At 48.1% G+C, this 22,994-nt stretch overlaps 1 protein-coding gene and 1 long non-coding RNA gene across 4 annotated transcripts in view; one reads left to right on the top strand and one right to left on the bottom strand.

Moving 5' to 3' along the window:
- Positions 1-22,994, top strand: part of wake (wide awake) — a 505,847-nt gene that overhangs the window by 280,900 nt on the left and 201,953 nt on the right. For both annotated transcript variants that reach the window (XM_065456373.2, XM_065456366.2), the window contains exon 2: positions 16,042-16,343. In XM_065456373.2, the coding sequence (XP_065312445.2) occupies positions 16,042-16,343 (302 nt within the window). The remainder of the gene's footprint in view (positions 1-16,041; positions 16,344-22,994) is intronic.
- The window catches only part of LOC135921952 (uncharacterized), a 61,985-nt gene that overhangs the window by 29,794 nt on the left and 9,197 nt on the right, over positions 1-22,994 (bottom strand). The gene's annotated exons all lie outside the window — the stretch shown is intronic.

Consider the following 22,994-nt stretch of genomic DNA (forward strand, 5'->3'; position numbering starts at 1 on the left):
GCTCCAGGGCACATGCACTTGCACGCATTCAACTCGAGTGTGGTGGAGACATACTTCAATGCCTTATTTATGCACAAGAACTCTATGCCGTGGTGGAAGCGTAAGGCAACGAATGCTGTGAGCTCCCTCCGTCATCGTATATATATATTTTTTTTTTCTTCGCTTGCATAGGCCCCACACCGAGTGTCGCCCGCTCGCTTCGCTAATCCTCTTAGCAGCGCATTTTCTCTTCTCGAGGAGCGCGCTCAAGTGCGCAGCCGTCGCGGATCAGCGCGACTGTTGGCTGCTTAAATGTTTAGCATTTCGCGAAAACTCCGAAAACGTCGGTCGTTTGGGTTGTACGAACACTCCTATCGCATTTCTATTCGTGTGCCCTTATGCAGTGGCACGTTCGCTGGGCAGGATGGGTGGTTGTGACGGCCGGTTTAGTTTACAGGGAGCATTCCATTGCTGTCCGATTACAGAGAAGACCTCATGGTTGTTCTTGGGCACGCTAACTAAATTATTATTATTATTATTATTATTATTATTATTATTATTATTATTATTATTATTATTATTATTATCATCATCATCATCATCATCATTCTGGATACATGTCCCTTCACTCTATCTCATATTTGTGTTAAACTCCTTTCCCCTCCGCGGGGCAAGGTAGCCATTGGGACATTCTTCCGGCTCACGTCCCGACATGCTTCCCGCTTCGTATACGTATGTGCACAGAACATGATGCAACTTTTCGTGCTCTAAAAATTGTATTCTTTCTGCACTTGATAAAACCTTTATTCTCGCGAGCGCTTCGCGGCTTTTATAACCGATCTCATCTTTAGAAAACTTAGAAAGTCAATACGTTCTACTTTCTCGCGCGTGTACGAGACCCATATTATTAGCACTTTTGTCCGGGCCACTTAGAGTGGTCACTGACGTCGGTGTCCTTATGCGGCCTGCTGTTCGCGGCACTCCATGACATGTGCTGACGTCGGTGTCCTTATGCGGCCTGCTGTTCGCGGCACTCCATGAAACGTACTGACGTCGGTGTCCTTATGCGGCCTGCTGTTCGCGGTACTCCCTGACACGTGCTGACGTCGGTGTCCTTATGCGGCCTGCTGTTCGCGGCACTCCATGACACGTACTGACCTCGGTGTCTTTATGCGGCCTGCTGTTCGCGGCACTCTACAGCAATCCCTATTTCCCAACACCCTCGAGGCGTTTTCCTTCATTCTTCACCACGTGTCTCACCCAGCTCTTCCTCAGGAAAGGGGTTTGCGACGGGGTTCGGGAAGCGGCGCTAGAATTATTGCACTGGCGACGCTAAGAATGCGAGGGCAGCAATGCGGGTGGCTGGAAGCTTTCTATTCTGGGCGCTACGATAGCTTAGCCGGGCAAGTACAGTGCCCAGCCGGTCCGCTACCTTTTACGTAATTGGGTCTGGAAGTTCACGCTTCCTCCTCGGGACCATTTGCTTTGGCGTCGTGCATAAAATATAAAGTTGAAGAAAGCCCTTTCACGTTTTGTGTTCTCTTGTCTGCTTCCATTGGCACTTTTCCTTAGCTTGAATCCGGCCATGACTGTTTGTTTTACGACGTTCGAGTCAGATGCCACCCTTGCGAGTTTGCGCGTCAATTACGAAAGTAGTAGTAAGTCGCCATAAAGTTGCCTTTCTCTTTGGCTAAGGGAGGCCTTGCACCATAAGAGGAAAACAACTGTCTGCTCAGTAAACGATTATTTATCATGATCATCCTCATCATGTCTTGGAGATTCCTAGTTCTTTATCGTTGATTTACTTGGATGAAGTTGTAAACGTTCGCAACTCCGGCTTCCGAATAAAAATGAATTGTGCAACTATGAAAGGACTTTGCTGCAGTAAAGCAGTTTCGCAAACGGACTTGAAATTGGTCAGTGCAAAAGAAAATACTGCCACAAAATGACACGCTCAGCAGTCTCTGCACTTTGCCGCGACTCAATAAATGAAGTCAATCCAATCCTACAAAATAAGTAAATAGTGGTTTGTTGCTGCGTTTCGTTTCATTACTTTTCTTTTTCTTTCATTCTTTTTTTTTGGTTTGCGGCCTTAGCGCTTAAACTTTTTACTCTTGGTTCAAGTGGCCTGTTGGAAAGACTCTAGTTTTCGCTTACATTCCCAACCTCCCGTAATTATTTTTCGTGCCTTTACTTTTTCTCTTCGCTGTTCTTTCCATCTTTCATTTCCCCTTACCCTTCCCCTAGTTCTGTGCTGGGTAACAAATCGTAATTTTCTCCGGCTAACCTCCCTTCCTTTCCCACTCCGTTTATTTCTCCCTCTTTCCTGTACCCTTAATGCTTCAACATACCTATCCTAACTTTGTGAATTGCCTGTAACTCTCAATAATCATTCGAGCATTGATTTTGTGGCCTAGCCATAGACACTGCACAGATAGACGTGGTCATCGTGGTCTGGGCTCTTGTACAGCAGGCTGTGTTGTAGAAACGGTCCCTCATGGTGGCACAAATTCATCGCACCACGCAGCTCGGCAAACTCACTCATTGGTCGAGTCACTCAGAGACTCAGCCCGACGTCGGGAGTTTAAGTGATCCCGATTGAGTAGAATTCTGAAAGAGTCTGAATGGGGGTTTAACTTATTTTGCTGACCTATGGCACACCACCACCACCGCCACCATCGACGTCCAGGATCTGGAAACCAATGCTATAACGCCTATACTGCATCCACTGAATGTCCTGCCTAGAGAACCGACCTCGTCCTGTTGAAAACAAACATTCTTGTCCCTCGCGGGTAAACAGCGAGGGGACGTCTCTCAACTGTATCACTGAACCTCAGTGTATGCGCGTACACGTGCTCATGCACTAATGTGACAGGATTTTTGGCGTCAAGATTAAAGCGTAAGCGATGGAGAATTTGTCGTCGTCGTCGTCGTCGTCATCGTCGTCGTCGTCGTCGTCGTCGTCGTTGTTGTTGTTGTTGTTGTTGTTGTTGATGATGATGATGATGATGATGATGATGATGATGATGATGACGACGACGACGACGACGACGACGACGACGACGACGACGACGACGACCTGGTTGTGGTGGTTGTGACGCAGGCACACGGTGGGCGATCGGCCATGGAGAATTTATTATTGCCAGACTTAGCACATTCTTGTACTTCCGTTTCGGCACCACGTTTAAAGCCATAGTACTGTCCGCGGTAATGATGGAGATGCTGCTGCTTTGGTGCACGTGGGCAATTATCAAAGTGTTGTGAATTCCGCCTTTGCGTTCCTTGTCGCTGTGCGACCATTTCGCTTCCTTAAATCAGTTATTGCGACCAGCTGTTTGAGAAGGAGAGGACAGAGGAATTAAAGGCAGGGAAGTTAACTAGACTTTACCCAATTTGCTACCCTGCACGTGGGGAGGAGGATGAGGGGATTGAAAGAGACACTGAGAAGGCATGAGTCAGTCACACGCTCCGCACACGGTGCAGCGTGTCTGCAGTCCGTCACTCAAGCCTGTCGCATGCGGGTACTGTAGGGGAACCCGTGTGGCTTTCTGGTCTGAGCTATGAGGACACAGGCCCTTCGGCTTTATTCCGAAACTCGAAAGAGGTAAGCAAGTGTAAATATATTCATATTCATATTCGTATTCATATTCATATTCAAACGCATATTCTTCCGCCCGTACTCCAGGTCCGTTCGAGAACCCCAGACTGAAAGAAACAGCCGGCCGCAGTGTATAATAATTTCCTATGGACGACCCCGCTGCACCTTCACCGTACCTGGCACTGCACCACCGCTTGCGCGTTGTTTTCGACGAGCACGCATTCGCTCCTGAGCTGCTCCTCGGTTCTTCACTCTGTACAGGGTCCTTTTTCCCTCATTCGGCTATTACACGCATCGTTGTCCGAAATGCGGTGAATCACCCCTCCCCCGCCCCCCCACCCACCCTCTGGCCATAAATTGAGCTCAGGGGAAAGCACGTCAGGTATAACCCGCTGATCTGCGGGAGCTCTGTTGAAGATCGCGTTGCGAAACTGGATTCAGGGAAGTGACCCTCGCTAGTCCCCCGCCCATCGGCTAGATCCGCCGTCTTTGTGCAAGTTTACGGGATCTACAGCGCAGTACATTGCAGCCCGCAAGACCTTGACCCAAGTTCCAAATATAGCATTCTCAAACTCTCCAAGCGCATTGTGGTGTATGTGTTGCGAAACGGGAAGAGAAAGCCGTTGGCTAAGCGTTTCTCGGTCCGCACGTGGAGTGCCAGGCCCTTTGGGAGTCTATACGGTCGCTAAGGAAGAATTGTATGATGGGCCGAAGTTGCGGGCTTAGGCTGTTTAGTGGTGCGTAGACAGACGTCTGAAGCTGTTTTGTGATCTCCGTGCATGCATTTAGCTTTGCTGTTGTTCCAAGAAGTAACGGGGTACTTAAAACAGTCTGCGACTTTCGTTCTAACCAATACAGTATGCAGATCCTTGTAATTACGGGTTGTTTGCTAACTCTTTCAGTACCGAATTTTTTTACGTGATAATTAAAACAACTCCATGATGGGTAATACATAAGAAGAAAGCGATGAAAATGATACCACATGATGCCCAAAAAAAAGAGAAATACATGACATGAATACCGGCGAATTAAGAAGAGTCTTACAAAACAGCACTATTAAGGCGTCTGATAGAAGGAAGCGAACAAATATGAAGCAATAATTACTAATATTTCAAATAGTTAGTAAGCAACTCTCTAGAGAGAGATAAATAACGTTTATTTGCACCCGCAAAAAAAGAGCGCCGAGGAGTCAAGAGTCTTCCTGTCTCTTCAGCTTGCTCCTCCCTTTTCAGCTGGCTGATGCTCCTTGGAGCTCGGCGGTTTCCAGGGCCATGCGGATGACTTCTCTTTGATCATCTTCCTTCGAGCTGTTCATTAAAGTCTCCCAGGATTGTCTATCCCTATCTGGTTTATTGTATCTAGGACATGTCCATATTATGTGGATCATGTCCGCTTTTGCCCCGCAGTGTTTGCAATTCATGTTCTCAATGCTATCGGCCCATCTCTTCAGAATGTAGGGGTTGCAGATCACCCCCGCTTGGTGTTGCCTCCATGTTATCTCTTCTTCCTTACTTAGTTTGTTATGCGCCGCTGGCAGTGCTTTCCTTCCCATTCTATAATAATCGAGAATTTCGCTGTAAGTGTTTATGCCTTCTTCTTTTTGTAGGGGCTCCCTGGCTTTAGAGGCTGCATTGGTGTACCGGTAAATAAGCTCTCGGGCCAATGCGTGTGCTTTCTCGTTGCCGGGCAAGCCTTCGTGGGCAGGAGTCCATGAATCATAGTGTCAGATTCCAAAACAGCTATCAGGAATTATACCGCAGGGAGAATCTCCAAAGAGGCCCTCAACACATTGGAAAAAGGACCAATTCCAGAAGAATCAGTAAACCTCATAAGCAACTCTGTAATCTTCTTGAGTTCGAGCTCACTAAAACTGCTGTCGGGTAGTTTGTTGCAGTTTTCAATGTCTGCAGGCCGCGTACACACTGTACAATATTCAGGGAGTTCGAAAGTCGAAACAACGTGCGCGTAGCAGAGAAACAGGAAAAACCAATCTAGCGCATATATTCGGAAAGATGCAGTAAATTTCCCACTTCAATTTGTTCTGTCCACTCTGTCCAAATATTTAACATAGGGACCTCATTCGCAAAGAGATTGCGTAGGCGTTTCGCGTTTCGTAAGCCTCTCCCGCACCGTCTCCCAACCCTGCCTTCAAGAAAGCTCAAAATGGAACAAGAAAAGAGTCCACGTGCACACAACAACGTCAATTTCCTTTTTTTGACCGTATGCCTAGGGATGTCTCGTACCCTAGTTCGGGAGCGAGCGGTAACTTCTAAAAAAAGGAGGCTGAGAAATCATCATTTCAAGCGCTCTCTTACAGCTTTCTACAATGAGCATAAATCGAAAGCAAAAAGTTGGTACTTGTGTAACACCTCAGCTTCGCTGCCAGGCAAATACTTTCCAGACCCGTTCAATCGAGTTTCATCCTCGCCTCCCCTGTCATCGCGGCTTCCTGACTCCAGCCGAACAGCGGAAGTTGTAAGCCGTCTCCCAGTAAAAGTACCAAAAAAAATGAATCAATGAAACAGGACTCTACGGGGCCCGTCGCCAACCTTGGAGACGAGGCTATTTTTAGCTCCCGAAAACTCCGCTTGCTCCTACTATTCACTAAGCGATTTCGCTATCGTGTGTGGGCAAAACGCGACCTTGTACGTCGTCGTCGCTTATGCTATCACCCTATTCGCGCGGCTGCTGTGCCATCCGTGACACAACGGTCGGGAGGTGCCCGTCACGAGGATGTCTGACGACGGGGCGCTATGGCTTTGGCTGTTTTTTTTTTCTTACGCTCTCTTTCACAACAGCACCCGCTGTTTGCAATATAGAGAAAGAGAGATAAACAGTATATCTAAACTAGACGTCTGATTTCTTCCTCGCTTTGTCGCGCGCTATCTATCCCCCGCTTAAACCCTACGTACCTCCCCTTCCTCTATCAGACTTCGTCATCGCCGCAGCAGGCGTGTGGAGGCCTACGGAAACAGTGACGTCAAAGTGACGTCATGGCAAGCGAGCGTTGTCTCCATTGCAGTCTCTCCGGGGTTTCTTTTTTCGTTTTCTTTTCTTTTCATTTGTGACACGAATACCCGTCTAGTGGCCTGCATCCTTCGTCGTCGTCTTATTTATGTAACATTATTATGTCTACTTTCTTCACTTCAACTTTATTTTCTGTGTGAGTGAGTATGCGACTTTGATGTTGATCGTGAGGCTCACCCGTAATGCACTGCTGTTACATGTGACGGCGCCGAGCACTAGCAAGAAATATTTTACCACGACGACGTGCATACGGGCTTGTAAAACACCCGCACCTTTATTTTTTCTCATGATTTCGCGCAATACGTTGTAGTGCGGCTACGCATAAGAAAATTAGCTTTTCCACGCCCGAGCAACACTTATACACCGAAGAAAGGGGGGCTCTGTAAGAGACCTCACACCAGTAGAAAGTTCGAGAGCCTGGCTTGCCGCTCTATGATATCTACCGAACCCTTTGCAAAAGATTCACTATATCATGAGCAATTGTTTCAATATACCCGAGCCTTTCCAAAGCCATAGCCGGTGTATGGCTTCGCGTTTTCCCCGACATCCTTTCAAACGGCTGCTTCAGGGCTCCGACGCAGGCTGCATGCGGGGCTCTCTGTTCTCTGTCCGACATTGGATATCGACCATGCCACCGCGCGCAGCCCGAAAATTGTTGTAAAACGCATTTTCATAGCTTTGCTGTAAAATACAGTTCTGTAAGTGCTCATCCATTCCATCATTAAGGAAATTGAGAAATCAGCAGAGTACGATCAACCCCTCGAAGAGAGAGTGGTAAACGGGATGGGAAAGGCACGGACGTTAACCGGATACGATTCTGGTTTGCTACCCTGCACGGGGCGAAGGGCAAGAAGAAGTGAAAGACGGAAAGAAAAGCGAAGAGAAAAAGCAAAAGAACGAAAGAAAAATGTAGGGAAGGTTGTGAACGTCCATGAGAATTACATTCTATCCAATAAGCCATTCTAGCGCCTAATTTCAAGAGTACCTTCACTGACTTGCGGTGTGACCCCTCAATATGGCATTCATAGATTATAAATACGTATTTGATTCAGTTGAAGTACCAGCAGTCATAAAGACATTACGTAATCAAGATGTACAAGAGGCATACATGAATATCTCGGGAAATATTTACAAAGATTTCACAACTACCTTGGTTCTCCCTAAGAAAAGTAGAAACTTGCCTATCAAGAAAGGAGTCAGGCAAGGAAACGATATCTCTCCGGTGCTATTCACTGCATGCTTGGAAGAAGTATTCAAGTTATTAAACTGGGAAGGCTTAGGAGTGAACATCAATGGCGAATATCTCAGCAGCCTTCGGTTTGCAGATGACATTGTCCTATTCAACAATTCTGGGGACGAGTTAGAACAAATGATTGAGGGCCTTAACAGAGAAAGTGTAAGAACAGAGTTGAAGATTATTATGCAGCAGACAATTATAATGATCAATAGCCTGACAAGGGAACAAGAGTTCATGAACGCCAGTCAGCCTCTACAGTCTATGAAGGAGTACTTTTGCCTAGGTCAATTGCTCACAGGGGACCCTGATTATGAGAAAGAAATTTACAGAAGAATAAATATAGGTTGGAGTGCATATGGCGGGCATTGCCAGGTACTTACTGGGAGCTTACCACCATCATTGAAAAGAAAGATGTACAAACCCTGCATTCTACGGGTGCTGACATATGGGCCAGAAACTTGGAGACTGAAAAAGAAGCTCGAGTATAAGTTGAGGACCGCGCAAACAGTGAAGTAAAGAAAAATATTTGGCATAACGTTAAGAGACAGGAAGAGAGCGGTGAGGATCAGAGAGCAAACGGAGACAGCCGATATTCTAGCTGACATTAAGAGGGAAAAAGGGACCTGCGCAGGTCATGTAATTCGTAGAATGGATAACCGGTGGAACATTAGAGTTGCATAATGCATGCCAAGAGAAGGAAAGCGATGTCGAGGACGGCAGAAAATTGGGTGGGGTGATGAAATTAGGAAATTTGCAGGTGCAAGTTGGAATTGTTTTGTGCAGGTGATGATGATTCTGACTATCTATCTTGCGAGTTCTCAGGTTTGTAAAAAACTGCAATAGTGCACGCTATATATATATATATATATATATATATATATATATATATATATATATATATATATATATATATATATATATATATATATATATATATATATATATATATATATATATATCGGCGTATGTGTGTATCAGCTAGCAGAGGGCACGTCGCCATGGAATTACGCCTACAGATAGAAATTAATTTTATGGATTCACTGCTTACTTCGCAGTAACATTGCACTTGTGACGTCACTCATTTATAAGCGCGGCGTATATGCACCTTAAAAAGAACTAAAAGGCAGGTCTCTTATCGGCGAACGTTAGCCGAGCTGGGGGTGTGACACAAGCTTGTAAGGCTCCTTGATTCCGTTACCCCATTTCGCTTTCGTTCATAGTGCTTACATAACCGTGTCCGCCGGGCCTGAACCCTGGCCGCGCTGGAACTCGCCAGCGCTCGCGTTCCAGCGCGGCAGCGCCTAAACAATGTAGGCAGCTACGCTTTTGCTGAAGTACACCTTCGCTATACGCACTCGTCGTAAGATAACAGGGCCCGGTGCTGTGGAAGACATCGGACTCGTGGAACGATCTCAAAGTTAATCGAGCCTTCTTAGCGCATCCTCGGATGCCAGCAGACGGAACCGAATAGCGGGCGAGTGCCGGTGGCGTCACATGTATAGACGTGGCAGTCTCCCTTTTAGAGACTATCGCGAGCCGCTCGTGGCGTTCCAATTGCAGTTGCCGTTCAGCATTCTTCGCGACGCGTGAAATCTGCCACGCGCAGCAGGGCTGGTCTCGGGAGCGGCGAACGCGCTTAATTAAAAGGCGACCGTGTCCGAGCGCTGCACGCCTCGTTCCAGCAAGGGTGGCAGCGCCGCTCCGCGTTCGATTAGCGCCGACGGGTTACGAATGCGTCAGCCGAGATTTCACGCCAACGTTGGCCTTGTCTTCCTGTCGAGTGTTTTCCGCGCATGCAGATTGTGGGAGTGGTATGTCAAATTGGCTCGGGCTTTTCGGCACACTCATAGCTCGAGGTTCGCAACGGCCGTTTTACTTCGACTTTGACTTGTGCGTACAAACGTGTCAGCACTTTTTTTCGCTCAGTAGACCTCCATCTCCGCTCTATGTGATTTCGCTAAAAGTTGTAAGAAAAGTTTGCCAGTCGCCTGTTTCAATTCGCACGCACGCTGTCGCCATGTTTCTGTCGTCGAAGGCGGAAAGCAAGGAAGGTCTTGAAGTGCGAACGCTCCAAGGCAAAATAGGGCAACGAGGTGGAAGCTATAGCTGTGCTCGGGTGTGCGGAGGCCGGATTCGCAAAGCCTCAGCGTCGCACCTAAATAATGCCTCATGTTTCACTTCTCCTGCATATTGTGACGAAAGTATGTCAAACATCTCTGCTCTGTTGTCGACGTCCCCGTTTAAACTGCACGGGCTTAGTGACGTCACGCTAACTGCGACGGCGCTTTTAACGGCCTAGAAGAGCGTGCAGACGCGCTGAATGAGACAGACATCGCTGCTTGCTTGTGTAACACCGCCTCCCTTTTATTATTTGATTAGATTAGGTTATGGGGTTTTACGTGCCAAAACCACTTTCTGATTATGAGGCACGCCGTAGTGTGGGACTCTGGAAATTATGACCACCTGGGGTTCTTTAACGTGCACCTAAATCTAAGTACACGGGTGTTTTCGCATTTCGCCCCCATCGAAATGCGGCCGCCGTGGCCGGGATTCTATCCCGCGACCTCGTGCTTAGCAGCCCAACACCATAGCCACTGAGCAACCACGGCGGGTTTTTATTATTGGAGTTCGTGGTTATTCGGCCTTGCGTCTGCGCAGTGATACAAAAGTCATTGTTCTCAACGATCACGAACGCCTCCTATACGTGGCGTCAGCACCGCCAATCGGCAAGCTCATTAGCTGACTGAGCATAGGTTTCGCCACAGTGCATGGTTCTACAGACTCTATCTTGCATCCAGAGTCGCGTTCTTGGGGAAAACGTTTGCCTAACATTTCAGGAATGGAAATTCGCCAAGCAGCGTCGACGAGTGAAACCGAGCGAGTCGGGCGTGATGGCCGACGAGGCATAAAGGCCGGGCGAGAGAGAGAGAGAGAGTAAAACATCTTTATTAATAATATTTGGATGGCGAGAGCAGTGTGGGAGGAACCCTCAGTCCAGGGTCCCTAAGATGATTCCGGCGATGTTTCAAGCCCGTTGTATCACAGCTCGGAGGACCTCGGGAGGTCCGTCGCGGAGGGCATCGTCCCACAGCTCTTTGTTGCGTAGGGGGTAAAGGAGAGTTGGCAAGGGAGGAAAGAGGCTTGCAGTGCACTCAATCGTGACGTGGAAGATTGTGGGCGAGCTGCCACAGCCAGGGCAACGATCTGCATAACAGTGTGGGTAGAATTTATTGAGAGAGACAGAGAATTGGTTGTGCGAGCCGTCGGCGAGGAAGGCGCGAAAGATTTAACTCGTCTCGCAGGGGGGAAGACAGCGTGTGCCGACGTAGAAGTTGTATAGTACGGATAGTGCGGAAACGCATCCCTTTAAATCCTCGCAGCGTTTTTCTCTTGAAATTGCGTTTGCCGTGCGTAGAGCAGATGAATTCAGACAGGGGGGTATTTGTCAGGGAGAAATGAGAGCAAGCGACGAAAGACATTAGGGTACTGGAATAAGTGAGGAGCGCAATGGCTAACAATAAAAGTAGCATTCGAAAGAACAGCAGTGAGGCCTTGAAAGTTTGAGAGCGGGCAAATAACCATCAATAAAACCAGGAAGCTGAAGGAAAAGATTTATTGCTCTAACTTCTACCTAATTTCGTGACAACAGTCACTAATGGCCTGTGTTGAAGATTGTATACTCGCGGAAGACTAGCGAATCAAACCAATAAAACGAGTTCTTGGACGAGTTGGTTACTTATTGCAGGCATCAAAGCAGCGTCAAAAACACATACACAAAAGAAAGGAACACTGACAGACATGCATCGATTGTCCGTGTCTATCAGTGTTCCTTTATCTTTTTGTGTGTGTTTTTTGGCGCTGCTGTTATGCCTGCACGAATCAAATCTAATCGGAGTTTATTGTCAATGAACACAGGATAAAATGTTTCAAAAATATTTGGACCGTAACCCTATATGGCTAGTTATCGGTACATTCTAATACACTGGTTCATGTAAACAGGTTTACAAGCAGAGGTACAGTGAATAGGTTAGACATAGGGATGCAGGTACATAGCAGCGTAGTATTCTTTTTTTCTTCATTCTTATTTTTAAAACAAGGGAGGACGACAGGAACAGACGCTGAACAAGAGCCAATATAAATGTAGTGATTTTGGACAACGAGATCCCTCATGATGTAGACAACAGTGGACGAACATAAATGTATGGTAGTTGCATAATATCTTCGGTAGACGTACGAGAGGAAACTTAAGAGTTTGACCCCCCACGTCTGCGTTCAACGCACGTTCGAGCATAGGTTCTCTACGTCAATGGAGATGGGAAAGAATCATCTCTCTCTCTCTCTCTCTCTCTCTCTCTCTCTCTCTCTCTCTCTCTCTCGGCCATTGTCTGCTGTATTTTCCAATTCAGAGAACAATTGAATAGCTTCATTCAATTTGCGATGTTGGAAGTGGTTTATGCGCTTTTTTGAGATACCTCTGCAGGACAATTAGCCACAAAGTACTTTGTGGGGCTATTGGGATAAACAATGTGCCTTCCTTGTGCGTCCTTGCGCAGGAAAAAAAATTGCTTGCCTGATCCCATGAAATCTTTGTGGAGCCCCTTAAGGTGCATATCGTTACAAAGGGCCACAACTAACCTCTTAGCTTCGGCCGCCTCACAACACGTGCGTTGCGCACATCAACCAACGCACTTCAGGCACACGTTGTGACTAAATAAAGAGCGCATGCCTCTTCATCCGCTCCCCCTCCCCAACTCGAGCGACCATACCGTGCCTGGTTTGGCTTCATTATGCATTAAAGAGGACGTGGTGTGAGCTGCCTCTCCCGCTTGCTGTGCAGACCCCACGAACTTAAACGTTCACTTCGCTGGAAAACCTGCGCCGAAACCGCTACAAAAGCGAGGCACGTTGCGTGCTCCGAGAACCATGCAATCTTCCGCATTCTCTCTCTCTCTCTCTCTCTCTCTCTCTCTCTCTTGCGCCGTTCCTTTTGCTCGCCGGCGGTCAAGAGACCTCGTTAAGATGCATGGCTCGAGCTTAGTATGGGGTCTAGGAGTTGTGGCGCTTACATAGACGAAGGTGTTATATCGTGCATATTAAATCTTTATCGTGCAAGAGCGCGCCTTCTCATGGCGCTGCGGTAGGCAGCGACGCCTTATACAACAGAAGGGATGCGTTGAGATAATCGCGGGCTTCGAACGAGGCTCCATTCGAATGTTCCCCGAGGAACGTGCTCAGATTTGCACAGCCCGAAGCCACCTGGGTTCGAGTAAGATTGGAATGACGAACTCTTCCGCGCGTCAACTCTATACTGTAAGGAGGCTGGAATATGAAGCGACGAATGAAAAATTATTCTGCGGTCTGCCCTCGTGTGTTGCATCCGAGGTCGTGCGTAAAGCACAAGTTCCGCGCGACCAATCTGCTCCGCCGGGACGAAGCTACTATACGACCGCGCTCCCGTGCTCGGTAATTTAATTATCAAGCACTAACTACAACACGTAGCAACATGTCTAAGAATGTTCCGCACAGAGTAAGTAATTGCGTTTGCGAGTGGCCGGCAGCTGCGGGCTGTGTACCTTTATCGTAACCGGCGGCGATGTCCAGCGACGGCTGGCCAGCGGACCTCATGCCGCCTTTCTGGCCCGGTAGCTGGATCTCTCTCTCTCTCTCTCTCTCTCTCTCTCTCTCTTTCTCGCTCCCAGCCGAATGTCTTCTTTGTCGACGACCATCGCAAGCTGGCAATTGAGGGGCAATTCGGTTACGTAATTCAACCGACGCACAATAGTTTTTACCATAATTACTCTCAGAAATCGCCTGCGTTCGCTCCTGCTCCCGTAGAGCGCCCTCGAAGAATGTCACATATGTACTTCGCGTAATGAAGCGTTTTCGTCGGAATCAAGCATCACTACTAAGGACAGGGACGGCTCATACGCCAACATGGTTATTTAAGACAGGGCTTGTCGATTCTCCGATCTATACTTAATGCGATGAGACAGGAGACATCGAACACTTCAGCTACGGCCATGCCCAAGAAATCACTATGAGAGGGTCGCGCTTTCTGAACATTTGCATGCGTACCTGCAACACCTGTGTTTTCATAAGGGCCATTTATAGCCGACAAACTTTCAAGCTTTCAAACTTTATTTCGCATTTTCCTTTGCACAGAAAAAGAAAATGCAATGAAGCATCATGTCTTCTTCTTGCATTTCTAAGCGAGGCTTGCTTGCTGGACTTATGGTGGACACGCGAGTGACTCTGCAAGAAAGGCTTAGGAGGAGAAGTTTCCGGCCTCGACCGCCAGGCTAAAACTGTTGCAGTATGTTGCGGCAACGAAGTGTCGGGCACGCTTCCTCGCACAGTGCAAGTGCCAAAGTGTCGGAGCATGTCCCGTTCCGGTTTGCGTGCATGTTTGTTTGAGCAAAAATGCCATGGGTATCTCCAAACTAGTTAATCTATCTACATGTTTCAGCTCTATAAAGTGTCGGACACGTGGTGTGCACAAATTGAGCGCCGATAGCCTGCTGCCTGCGCGTGCTAATTGTATCCTTCAGTGCATGCGGGGTTTTGTAATGGCTGTGTGCTTGTTTCGCGCGCAAGGGAACCCTTGAACCTCAACAAACTGGGGTGGGACATCCCAGATTAATACTGGTGCTATGATAGATGTCTTAGTCTGGAACATCTGAATTAATTTCGACGGCCGGTCTTTTTTAATGTGCACCGAAGCACCGTACGCGATGGCTCCCGCATTTCGCCCTTGTCGGAACGTTGCCGCCGTGGCACAGCATCAAGTCCACAACCTCGGTGTCAACAGCTGAATTCCGTATATCCGGCGAGCTACAGCCGTTGATCAGATGAGCCTTCAATGTTCTCGGTGGGGTGCGACATGAGCAGTTATGCTAATCTGTGGCTAATTCACCGTAGCGATTTCGGCAACTCGTTCAGTGTCGCTTCGAGAAACGTACAAGAGCGGGTCGTACGGCGGCTCTTCGGTTTATCTCCAGGCTATTGTCATGCCATTGAAACAGTTTCTCCGTCACTTTCTCACGTATAGCCTGATATAAAGTGATTACGTATAGCAGCATTAATGAAAAGAAAATAGCTTACCAAGCACTTTATCTTCGTTCTTTTTTTTCTCTCTCTCTCTAGGCTATTTATTTGTGCGCATCACCTCAGCCTTTCCACCATTACTTTCAGCTTGACGAAAGCGTTGCCTGCGAACTGTCACACATAACTGTGAGAAGCACCTATGTAAATCGTGGCAGATTATGGCAGATTAGACGAATATATCGAGCGTAGGCATATTCTTGGCATTCCTACTGAACCAGCATTCTGTGAGCCTTGGCCGACGTAAATAAATAAATTTTGCGCAATGCGTGAGCTTCAGACGATACTTGCAGGCGGCGAGGGGCGCTATCAAACTTCTGCAGACTTGACTGTCCTCTCTGAAGACGCCAGCATCAGCTACAGGCTCTGTTTCGCATCTTACAGCTGAAAATATTGAAGTAACTGGAGGCAGCTGTCGTTGAAACGCAGACGCGAATTCCCGAGTATGGCGCCAGTGAGGCTTAGGCTCACTGAGCAGCGCTCGTGGCTAGGCCATGCACTTGGCCCGGGCATGCAAGAAATATTCTTGCGAGAGCTTATTTCTGTAAGTACGCACGAGGCGACTTGGCTCAGAGTCTCTAAAACCGAAAAAAGGTTTGCAGCCACAGACCAGGTCAAACGAAAAGAAAGACGTTTCGGAAACAGTACGGGTTGCTTGTTCACAATAAGGCGGAGAAGACGAGTAGTGACATACTACCACTGGACAAGACGTGTAGTGGCATATTGCCACTAGAGGCAATATGTCACTACTCGTCTTCTCCACCTCATTGTGAACAAGGAACCCGTACGGGTTCCGAAACGTCCTTTCATTTTTTTCGTTTGACTTGGTCTGTGGCTGCAAACCTTTTTTTTTTTTCACTTCAATGCCTGACCAGACGAATTTTCGTCGGAACCTTGGCTGCTATATCTCTAAAACCGCTTATCGTTACAGCCTCCAGCTTTGCCTTTCATCCACATGGTCAATACCAAGCCAGATAATTGCATCCAAAGGAAGAAATAAACGTGTTGAGCAAAGCGAGCGTCAAAAATGTCACGTGATGCGTTGTGCGTGCGCTGTCCCGACGTGACCCTGACCCCCGTCTTCTCGCTCCCGTTGCAGCCAGGTGTCGGAGCGCGTCTCGTCGACCTCGTCGTCGGCAGCCGGCGGCTCGTGCCTGGCCCAGGGCTTGCTGCTGGGCGGCTCCTCGGCTTCGGCGTCCGGTTCGCGGCGCAAGCCGGCCCCGCTGCTGCGGGCGCGCACCCTGCCGGCCATCGTGACGCCCAGCCTGTGCATCATCCAGGCGCAGCTGGACGCCGGCACGCAGCCGCCCGTCGTCGCGGCGGCTGCAGCGGGCGCCATGACGCAGCAGCACCGGCAGCGCCACGCCAAGAAGAAGCAGGCGCAGGGCGACTCCAGGAGAGGTCGGTATACCTGGCGCATGCCCGTCTTTTGAAATGCACGTGTGCGTGAGCGTGGTAGCAAATGGAAGGCGCATAAACTAGTTCGCACGTTGCCAACAAAAAAGAAAAAAAGAAAAGAAAGGGTTAGATCGAAAGTGCCATTGCTGTCATGGTCAACACCTGTCATCTTATCTGTGCATGACACGAAAGGCCTCTCCCAGCAATCTCCACTTGCCTGTGTCTTACATTAGCCAACTCCGCACTATGCCTGCGCGAGAGATAGGTGCTTTCCACCTAGGGACAGGGCGAAAAAAAGAGCCGCAATTACGATCCTTGTTACTTTCAGGGTTATATCTTGAGGTTTTCGTAACGTTGAGTCCTATTGGGCACATAGGAGCAACGGTCGTGCACACTCTCGCTACGTTTAAGACTTGTGCAACGCGGAACCAACTCTGGCGGAAGGCGGTACGATCGCTTTCATTGCAGTAATTTCCACTTAACTGATCGGTGCCCTCCAAGTGACATCCCCAGATGCGATCTAGCGAGATCACAGGCCCACCGTCGTGCCTAGCATTGATACCATCGATCGAGACATGTATGGCCAAAGATTAAATTAGGAAGATCTATATTTAACTTTACTGTTATTTTAGTCTTCGTCACATCGCCAGACGATGCTTCGACGCACTCCTTGTTATGTCTAGGGCTCCTAAAACCCACCTGCCTTACCGAAAACCATGCACTTTTCAGAATTCCTGCTTATTGGGCACAGTATAGGATGGTCTGCTATTGGCGCGCGTTTTCTGTGTTGATGCTCTGTCACGGTGATGCATGTGGTCTCCCAAGAAAAACCAGATTGCCTCATGCATCTGAGTTGCTGCACTCAAGCATTGGTCCTGTGCACTTGCCGCTCTTCATTGAAATTCTGCTGGTGCATCATCCATCGTTTCTTCAGACGTCTAGCAGCCGTTGCCTGGGCCAGTATACTTTGCAACCGGCACGTCCCAGAGGGCGGGTCTTGGCACTGAAACACAAGCTCTAGTGTCTTTCCACGAACACGCGTCGAAAGCTTGGCACGTCGGCCAGTCTGATTGAGTAAGGGTTCGCGTACAATCACTGCGGCCGACATCTACGAGCGTCGAGATAAGCCGGGTTGGCTCGCCAGATGAGATTGGATGGCCCTCTCCAAGGCGTTTCGTGAGGCACGTTTTAAACGCCGTGGCGTTGAAAAAGCTGGGCGGCAACGTGCATTTCTGCGCGGTGTGCCTGCGTTCGCCTCGACGCAAGCTGCCAACTAATGTCTCGGCTCGACGTGAACGTGTTCATGTAATGTCGTGGCGTAGTTGCAGTGAGGAAGCGGGAACACTTCTCGAAGTATGCGAATTACGAATAACACCTTAGTGAATTTAAGGAGCACTTAATTACCTTAGTTAAGACTTATGTTAAGTAACACTTAATTGGAAATGAAAATGGCGCGAGCAGACTGCAGACTTGTATTTGCATGGCAGGGCTAGATAGAGTGCGCGCGTGATTTCTCCATCCAGAATAATGAATTTCGCAGCAGTCAGGGGGCGAGTTGCATGGAGTCTGTTTCAAGATGCATCTGTCTCGCTCTCAACGTAAACCACAGAGCCATGACGTTGCCAAGTTACCGATACAGCAGTTACTTGCGGTAATTTTAAATCCGCGATAACTTGGTTACAGCTGTTAGCAGGGCACTATGTGCGAGGAATCACTCGTTACAGTATGAACGCTGTCGAGTCGGTTCGAATTCCGACTCGACCCGTCGGCGCCGCGATCGCGTCGATGAACTTCTTGCCTTTGCGTACCGACAATTTGCTTTGGCTGAGCCACGTAGATGTTGCTACGCAGTCTGCGTGCCCAATGAGTTTTAGCCTTACAAAGTCAACAATGTTCGGAATCCTTCCTACCGCGAATATTTATTTTCGAAGAACGTGTACACTCGTCCAATGCAAAGTGTCACGTGAACTCAGAGCTAGGCTCTGCGACGTAGCATGTTCCTGCCAAAGAACCATTGTACACGATACGCGAAACGCGCAGGAATGCAATAAAATGGCGAGTTGGACTAGTTGATTGACGTTCATGTTTGAAATTTGATTGAAGCGGGCATAAGACGGCGACACAAATAGGGATGTGTAAAGGGGAGCAATAGGAAAGCGCCGTCCTGTCTAGCTCCCTATTTGTGTCCCCGCCTTATGTGCGCTTCAGTCAAATTTCTAACATGAAGCGCAAGAATGCCCGCAGCGTACAGGTGAATACGAAGCGTTGTAATAGGAGCCCTTGCACACATCAGCTGTTCAGTTATGCTAGCGTTGAATTCGGTGATTGTGTCCCCAGGTATACTTCCTGTCGTGCCTGAATAACGAGCCACTCCACATTGCGTTTCCTCTAAACGAGGTCCGACGTGCTGTTTTTTCGCATGTGTTCGTCCCCGCTTTGTTCGCGAGCTCCACTTCGTGATGCAGTGAAGCTCAGGAAGGCGAAGAAAGGCTGCCTGGATGTGGATGGCAGTCATCCCCGACCGCCCAATAAACTTGCGCGGAAAACTAGAGCTTAGCGAAAGACTATCTTCACCCTGCAGGCAGCACAACGTGTAACAACGTTGGAAACGCCAGATGCCTTCTAAACAATAATCACCCGTGCGTTGGTGCTTCAGCACTGTAGGAAAACAGAGGTTCGTGATTTCGAACAAGTGGCCGATGCCCGAGGCTGCAGTGCGACTCCCGTCCGAACGTTCCCCGCGACCACGCAAGCGTAAAAACTCTTTCGAGTTTGGTGCTTCCTGTGCATCGCCCTCGAACAAGAGGGTCGATTTCAACAGACCGCCGTCTACTTTCGACATCCGAACACAATGTCAACGGGCTACTGTGTACGGGCAACGCTGACTGAGGAGTTTTCGAAAGACGCTTTATCGTGCAGAGTCCCACCAAAGGAATGTTGATGAGCTCCTTTGTAGCGTTGATAAAGGTGCATGAAGGCGCCGGCGTTGTTTACCTTCGCGAGCGCGCAATCTGTAAGTGATCTCGAACGTTGTCGTTTCAAAAGAAAACTGCAGCGGTGCCTCTTGTGTGTAAGTGTTCCTTAATTCTCTCCAGAATTGGTGGGGCTTTCTTTTTCTTTTGTTTTATTTCGTTTAATTTTGTTTTATTATTTCGCTTTCACGTAGTTCTTTTTCGATATTGAGTCGACACAGACTTAAATTGTCTTTAGAAACATTTCGCGAGCGGAATACCAAGAGTTCTCGAGCGCCTTTCTTCTTTTTCGGCCGGAATTTAGAACTGGGAGAATACTGTCGGAATATTGGGAGGGGGTGGCCGGCGGTGCAGGGGCGAAAACCAACGTAGCAGTTGTCGTGGAAGAGACGTTATGAGAGAGGTTAACTCATTTTCACGTGTCAATGCGTCGAATCCCCGCCTGGATTGCGGCTTTCCTCCGTCTTCTCTGCATAGCCGCCGCCGAGGGTGATTATTTCGTTTTAAGTAAAGAACGAGAGATAGCTCCCTCGGGCACCCGGTCCTCCGTTAATCCGCCATCGAGTCGTGCTTGCCGAACTAGATTTGGGCTCCTTCTTTTAATCTGTCGTGTGCTTCGTCGATAAGAGACTGCCAGGGATTGAGCTTTTGCCTGCGCTCAGTGGTCCATTTCGTTGGGTGTTCTTCTCAAAACGAACCAGTTATGTATGTAGCGCAGCAAAACGGCTTTATATAACGCATTTACGGCTGAGAGAAGCCTAGAAGGTACTTTGCTGCTATACCTTGATGAAGTGTTGTAGGAATCTTCCTATACGAGTAAATGAATCGAGCTAAACCGTGGTAACGAGCTTCCTTCGCAAACTCCGTTCTGTTGAAATGTGACTGCTTTAAATCGCTTCGCGATATTTGCGTAACCTACTATTTAGTGAGTCGCTGCTTTTGAGCCACCGTGGCGATCTGGTGACGTGTACGAACGAGACCGGATGTGTCAACGCAGCATTGTGCCGTCTCTGCGCTGTCTTTTCGCCATCATAGATCACTATCTACGTCACATGGGCTCAGTGAGTAGCGTGGGCTGCGGCGAAATCAAGGAGTCATTGTTTGTTTTTGTTTGTTTGTTTGCTAAACAATCTGAGCGTGGGAACATAGAACACTGAATGGCCAGCTATTCCAGAAACATCCGCAAAAAATAATCCCACTGACTAATGCGAAAAAGGTAAAACGAAAGAAGAGAACGAAATACAAAAGAAAACCATAAATAGCTCGGAAGTATGAATCAGTTCAGAAAAAAAAAATAGCACGTAAGTCTAGCGTAAGCTGCTGCGCGCTGTGCGTATTCAAATCAGCTGTATCTGCCGCAAATGAACTCCCAGTCTTCTGCTCCGCGTCTGTTATTCAAGCCTAGCGTATTCCGCCATACTCTACGCATAGTCAGAAAGACGTATATGTCTGCCACAAATGAACAAAACGTATAGGCTTATAATGAGCTACCAACACAGCTATACAGCGAGTGCAAAAAAAAAAATATATGCGGATCCCACGCACTGTGGGAATCGATCTACGCGAAGCTTTCTGTGCTGTTTGCTTTGATTGACGATAATTAGCGGTAATGTTGACAGCGAATGTGTAACTTCTTCAGCGCTTCGTCCAATACGAGAGTGGGTTTCTATGCTGTTTGCTTTGATTGACGATAATTAGCGGTAATGTTGACAGCGAATGTGTAACTTCTTCTGCGCTTCGTCCAATACGAGAGTGGGTTTCTATGCTGTTTGCTTTGATTGACGATAATTAGCGGTAATGTTGACAGCGAATGTGTAACTTCTTCAGCGCTTCGTCCAATACGAGAGTGGGTTTCTATGCTGTTTGTATTGATTGACGATAATTAGCGGTGATGTTGACAGCGAATGTGTAATTACTTCAGCGCTTAGTCCAATACGAGAGGGGGGAGTTGACGTTAAACGTTACCCTTCGTGCACCAATGCTGTTTGTCTGCGTAGTACAGAGAACACACAGGGATACGTGTTTGCTTGAAGCGTTGTCGTGCGCCATTGTTCATAATCTCTGAGAGGGTTGAGTATTATCATTACCTCACGTGGGGCATCGCATCGTGCAGAAGTGCTTGACTTTCATTCATTTATGGGGCGGTACGTGCCAAAAGCACGGTCAGATTATGAGGGCCGACATAGGGGCGGAGTCTGGATTAGTTTTGACATCCCGGTGTTCTTTAACGTGTAGGTAAATCTAAGTGGACTAGCGTTTTTGTATTTCGTTACCGTCGAAATGCGGCTACCATCGTCGGCAATGAGCCTGCGACCTCGAGCAATGCCTTGGCCGTCAAGCTATAACGGCGGGCCCAGAAGCATTGATGTGATGTGCGACCGCTTCTGTAGTGTCGCCTATACCCGGTTATCTTTTAATGCGGCGTTGTGCCTGCATGGCCTGCGTCAGTTTCGTGCTCGACAAACTTGCATGCCGTTTATTCTTCAGATATAGCAGAAGCAACCGCTGTTTCCTTGCCTTCTCACGTCATCTTCACCCTCTCCGACTGTATGGGAACTGCGAGAAAGGCAAGGCTTGTTATCCACTCCTTTCGCGACCGCGTCGGTTCTACCAACACCCTCTAGAGAACACAAAGCCTTCTGGCTGTACCCTCTCCCCTTGAGCTACGTCACGCAAAAGAGGCCCACATAAATGTTCCGTGCAGCGTGCTACTAAGCTACGAGCGGCGCACCTGTGTTGAAAATGAGACGTGGAAGACCGAGCGGGCGACGACGGCGATAACAATTCGATTAGTTCCTGAAACCCTGCTGCTCCTTGGATAGCTTCGGGGTTAGAAAAGTCCTGGCATGCTGCGACATGCTTCCGAGTGCACTATTTTTTCTGGACGTGAACCGTGCATGCAGGCTCTGCGCTTGTGCTGCGATCGCGGTTGTGTGTCCGGCAAGCCTTCATCGCCGCGGAATGTGGATTACGTTCATGCCAGGATATGCCTAATAAGTGGTGCGTGCCCATTTGCTTGAACAACTACAGATCGGGGCCGAAAAATCATGCGTTCATGTTTCCGCAAGATCAATGACGGAATACTGGGTGCCAATACTAAGGCAAAGAAGAGAAAAGCTGGAATTCTGCGGAATGAGGCAGCTGTTTCTTTCTAAATAGTTGCACGAATGTTATGTATCTCCATTGCTAAACTCGTTTGAAGTGTTGTAAATATGTGGACTGCGGTACTGTATGTAATAATCTCTGGAAAGCGAAATTATTCGTTTAGAGCCTAATCTACCTAATCTAGACTGGAATAAATACATGTGTCCCGAATCTGAAGAAAGGCACACCAGTGAAGTTGTCATGAGATATGTGTTATGGTGCAGTGCTAACATTTTGTTCAATAACTTTTGTGGCCGCAAGAACGGCAAACTCTTTGACGCCGACGATAAATCAAGGCAAAGAAGCTACTCTGAAGAAGAGGGCAGCGCTGTGACTTGCCATGCTCCCTGTTATCATTTACCCGAAATTCGTTCTCAATCCTAAGGTTGAATCATTTCATTTTTTCATGGACGGGCTTCTTAATAATGTAGTGCGCAAATTGTTTTGCATAAACAAAATAATCTGCTCAATTATGCCTAAAAAAACAATAACTGTGCTCTGGATAAGGTTGCCCATAAGGGTGCGATCCGTTCAGTCA

Source organism: Dermacentor albipictus, chromosome 8 (assembly GCF_038994185.2).
Source record: "Dermacentor albipictus isolate Rhodes 1998 colony chromosome 8, USDA_Dalb.pri_finalv2, whole genome shotgun sequence".
Taxonomy (NCBI): Eukaryota; Metazoa; Arthropoda; class Arachnida; order Ixodida; family Ixodidae; genus Dermacentor; species Dermacentor albipictus.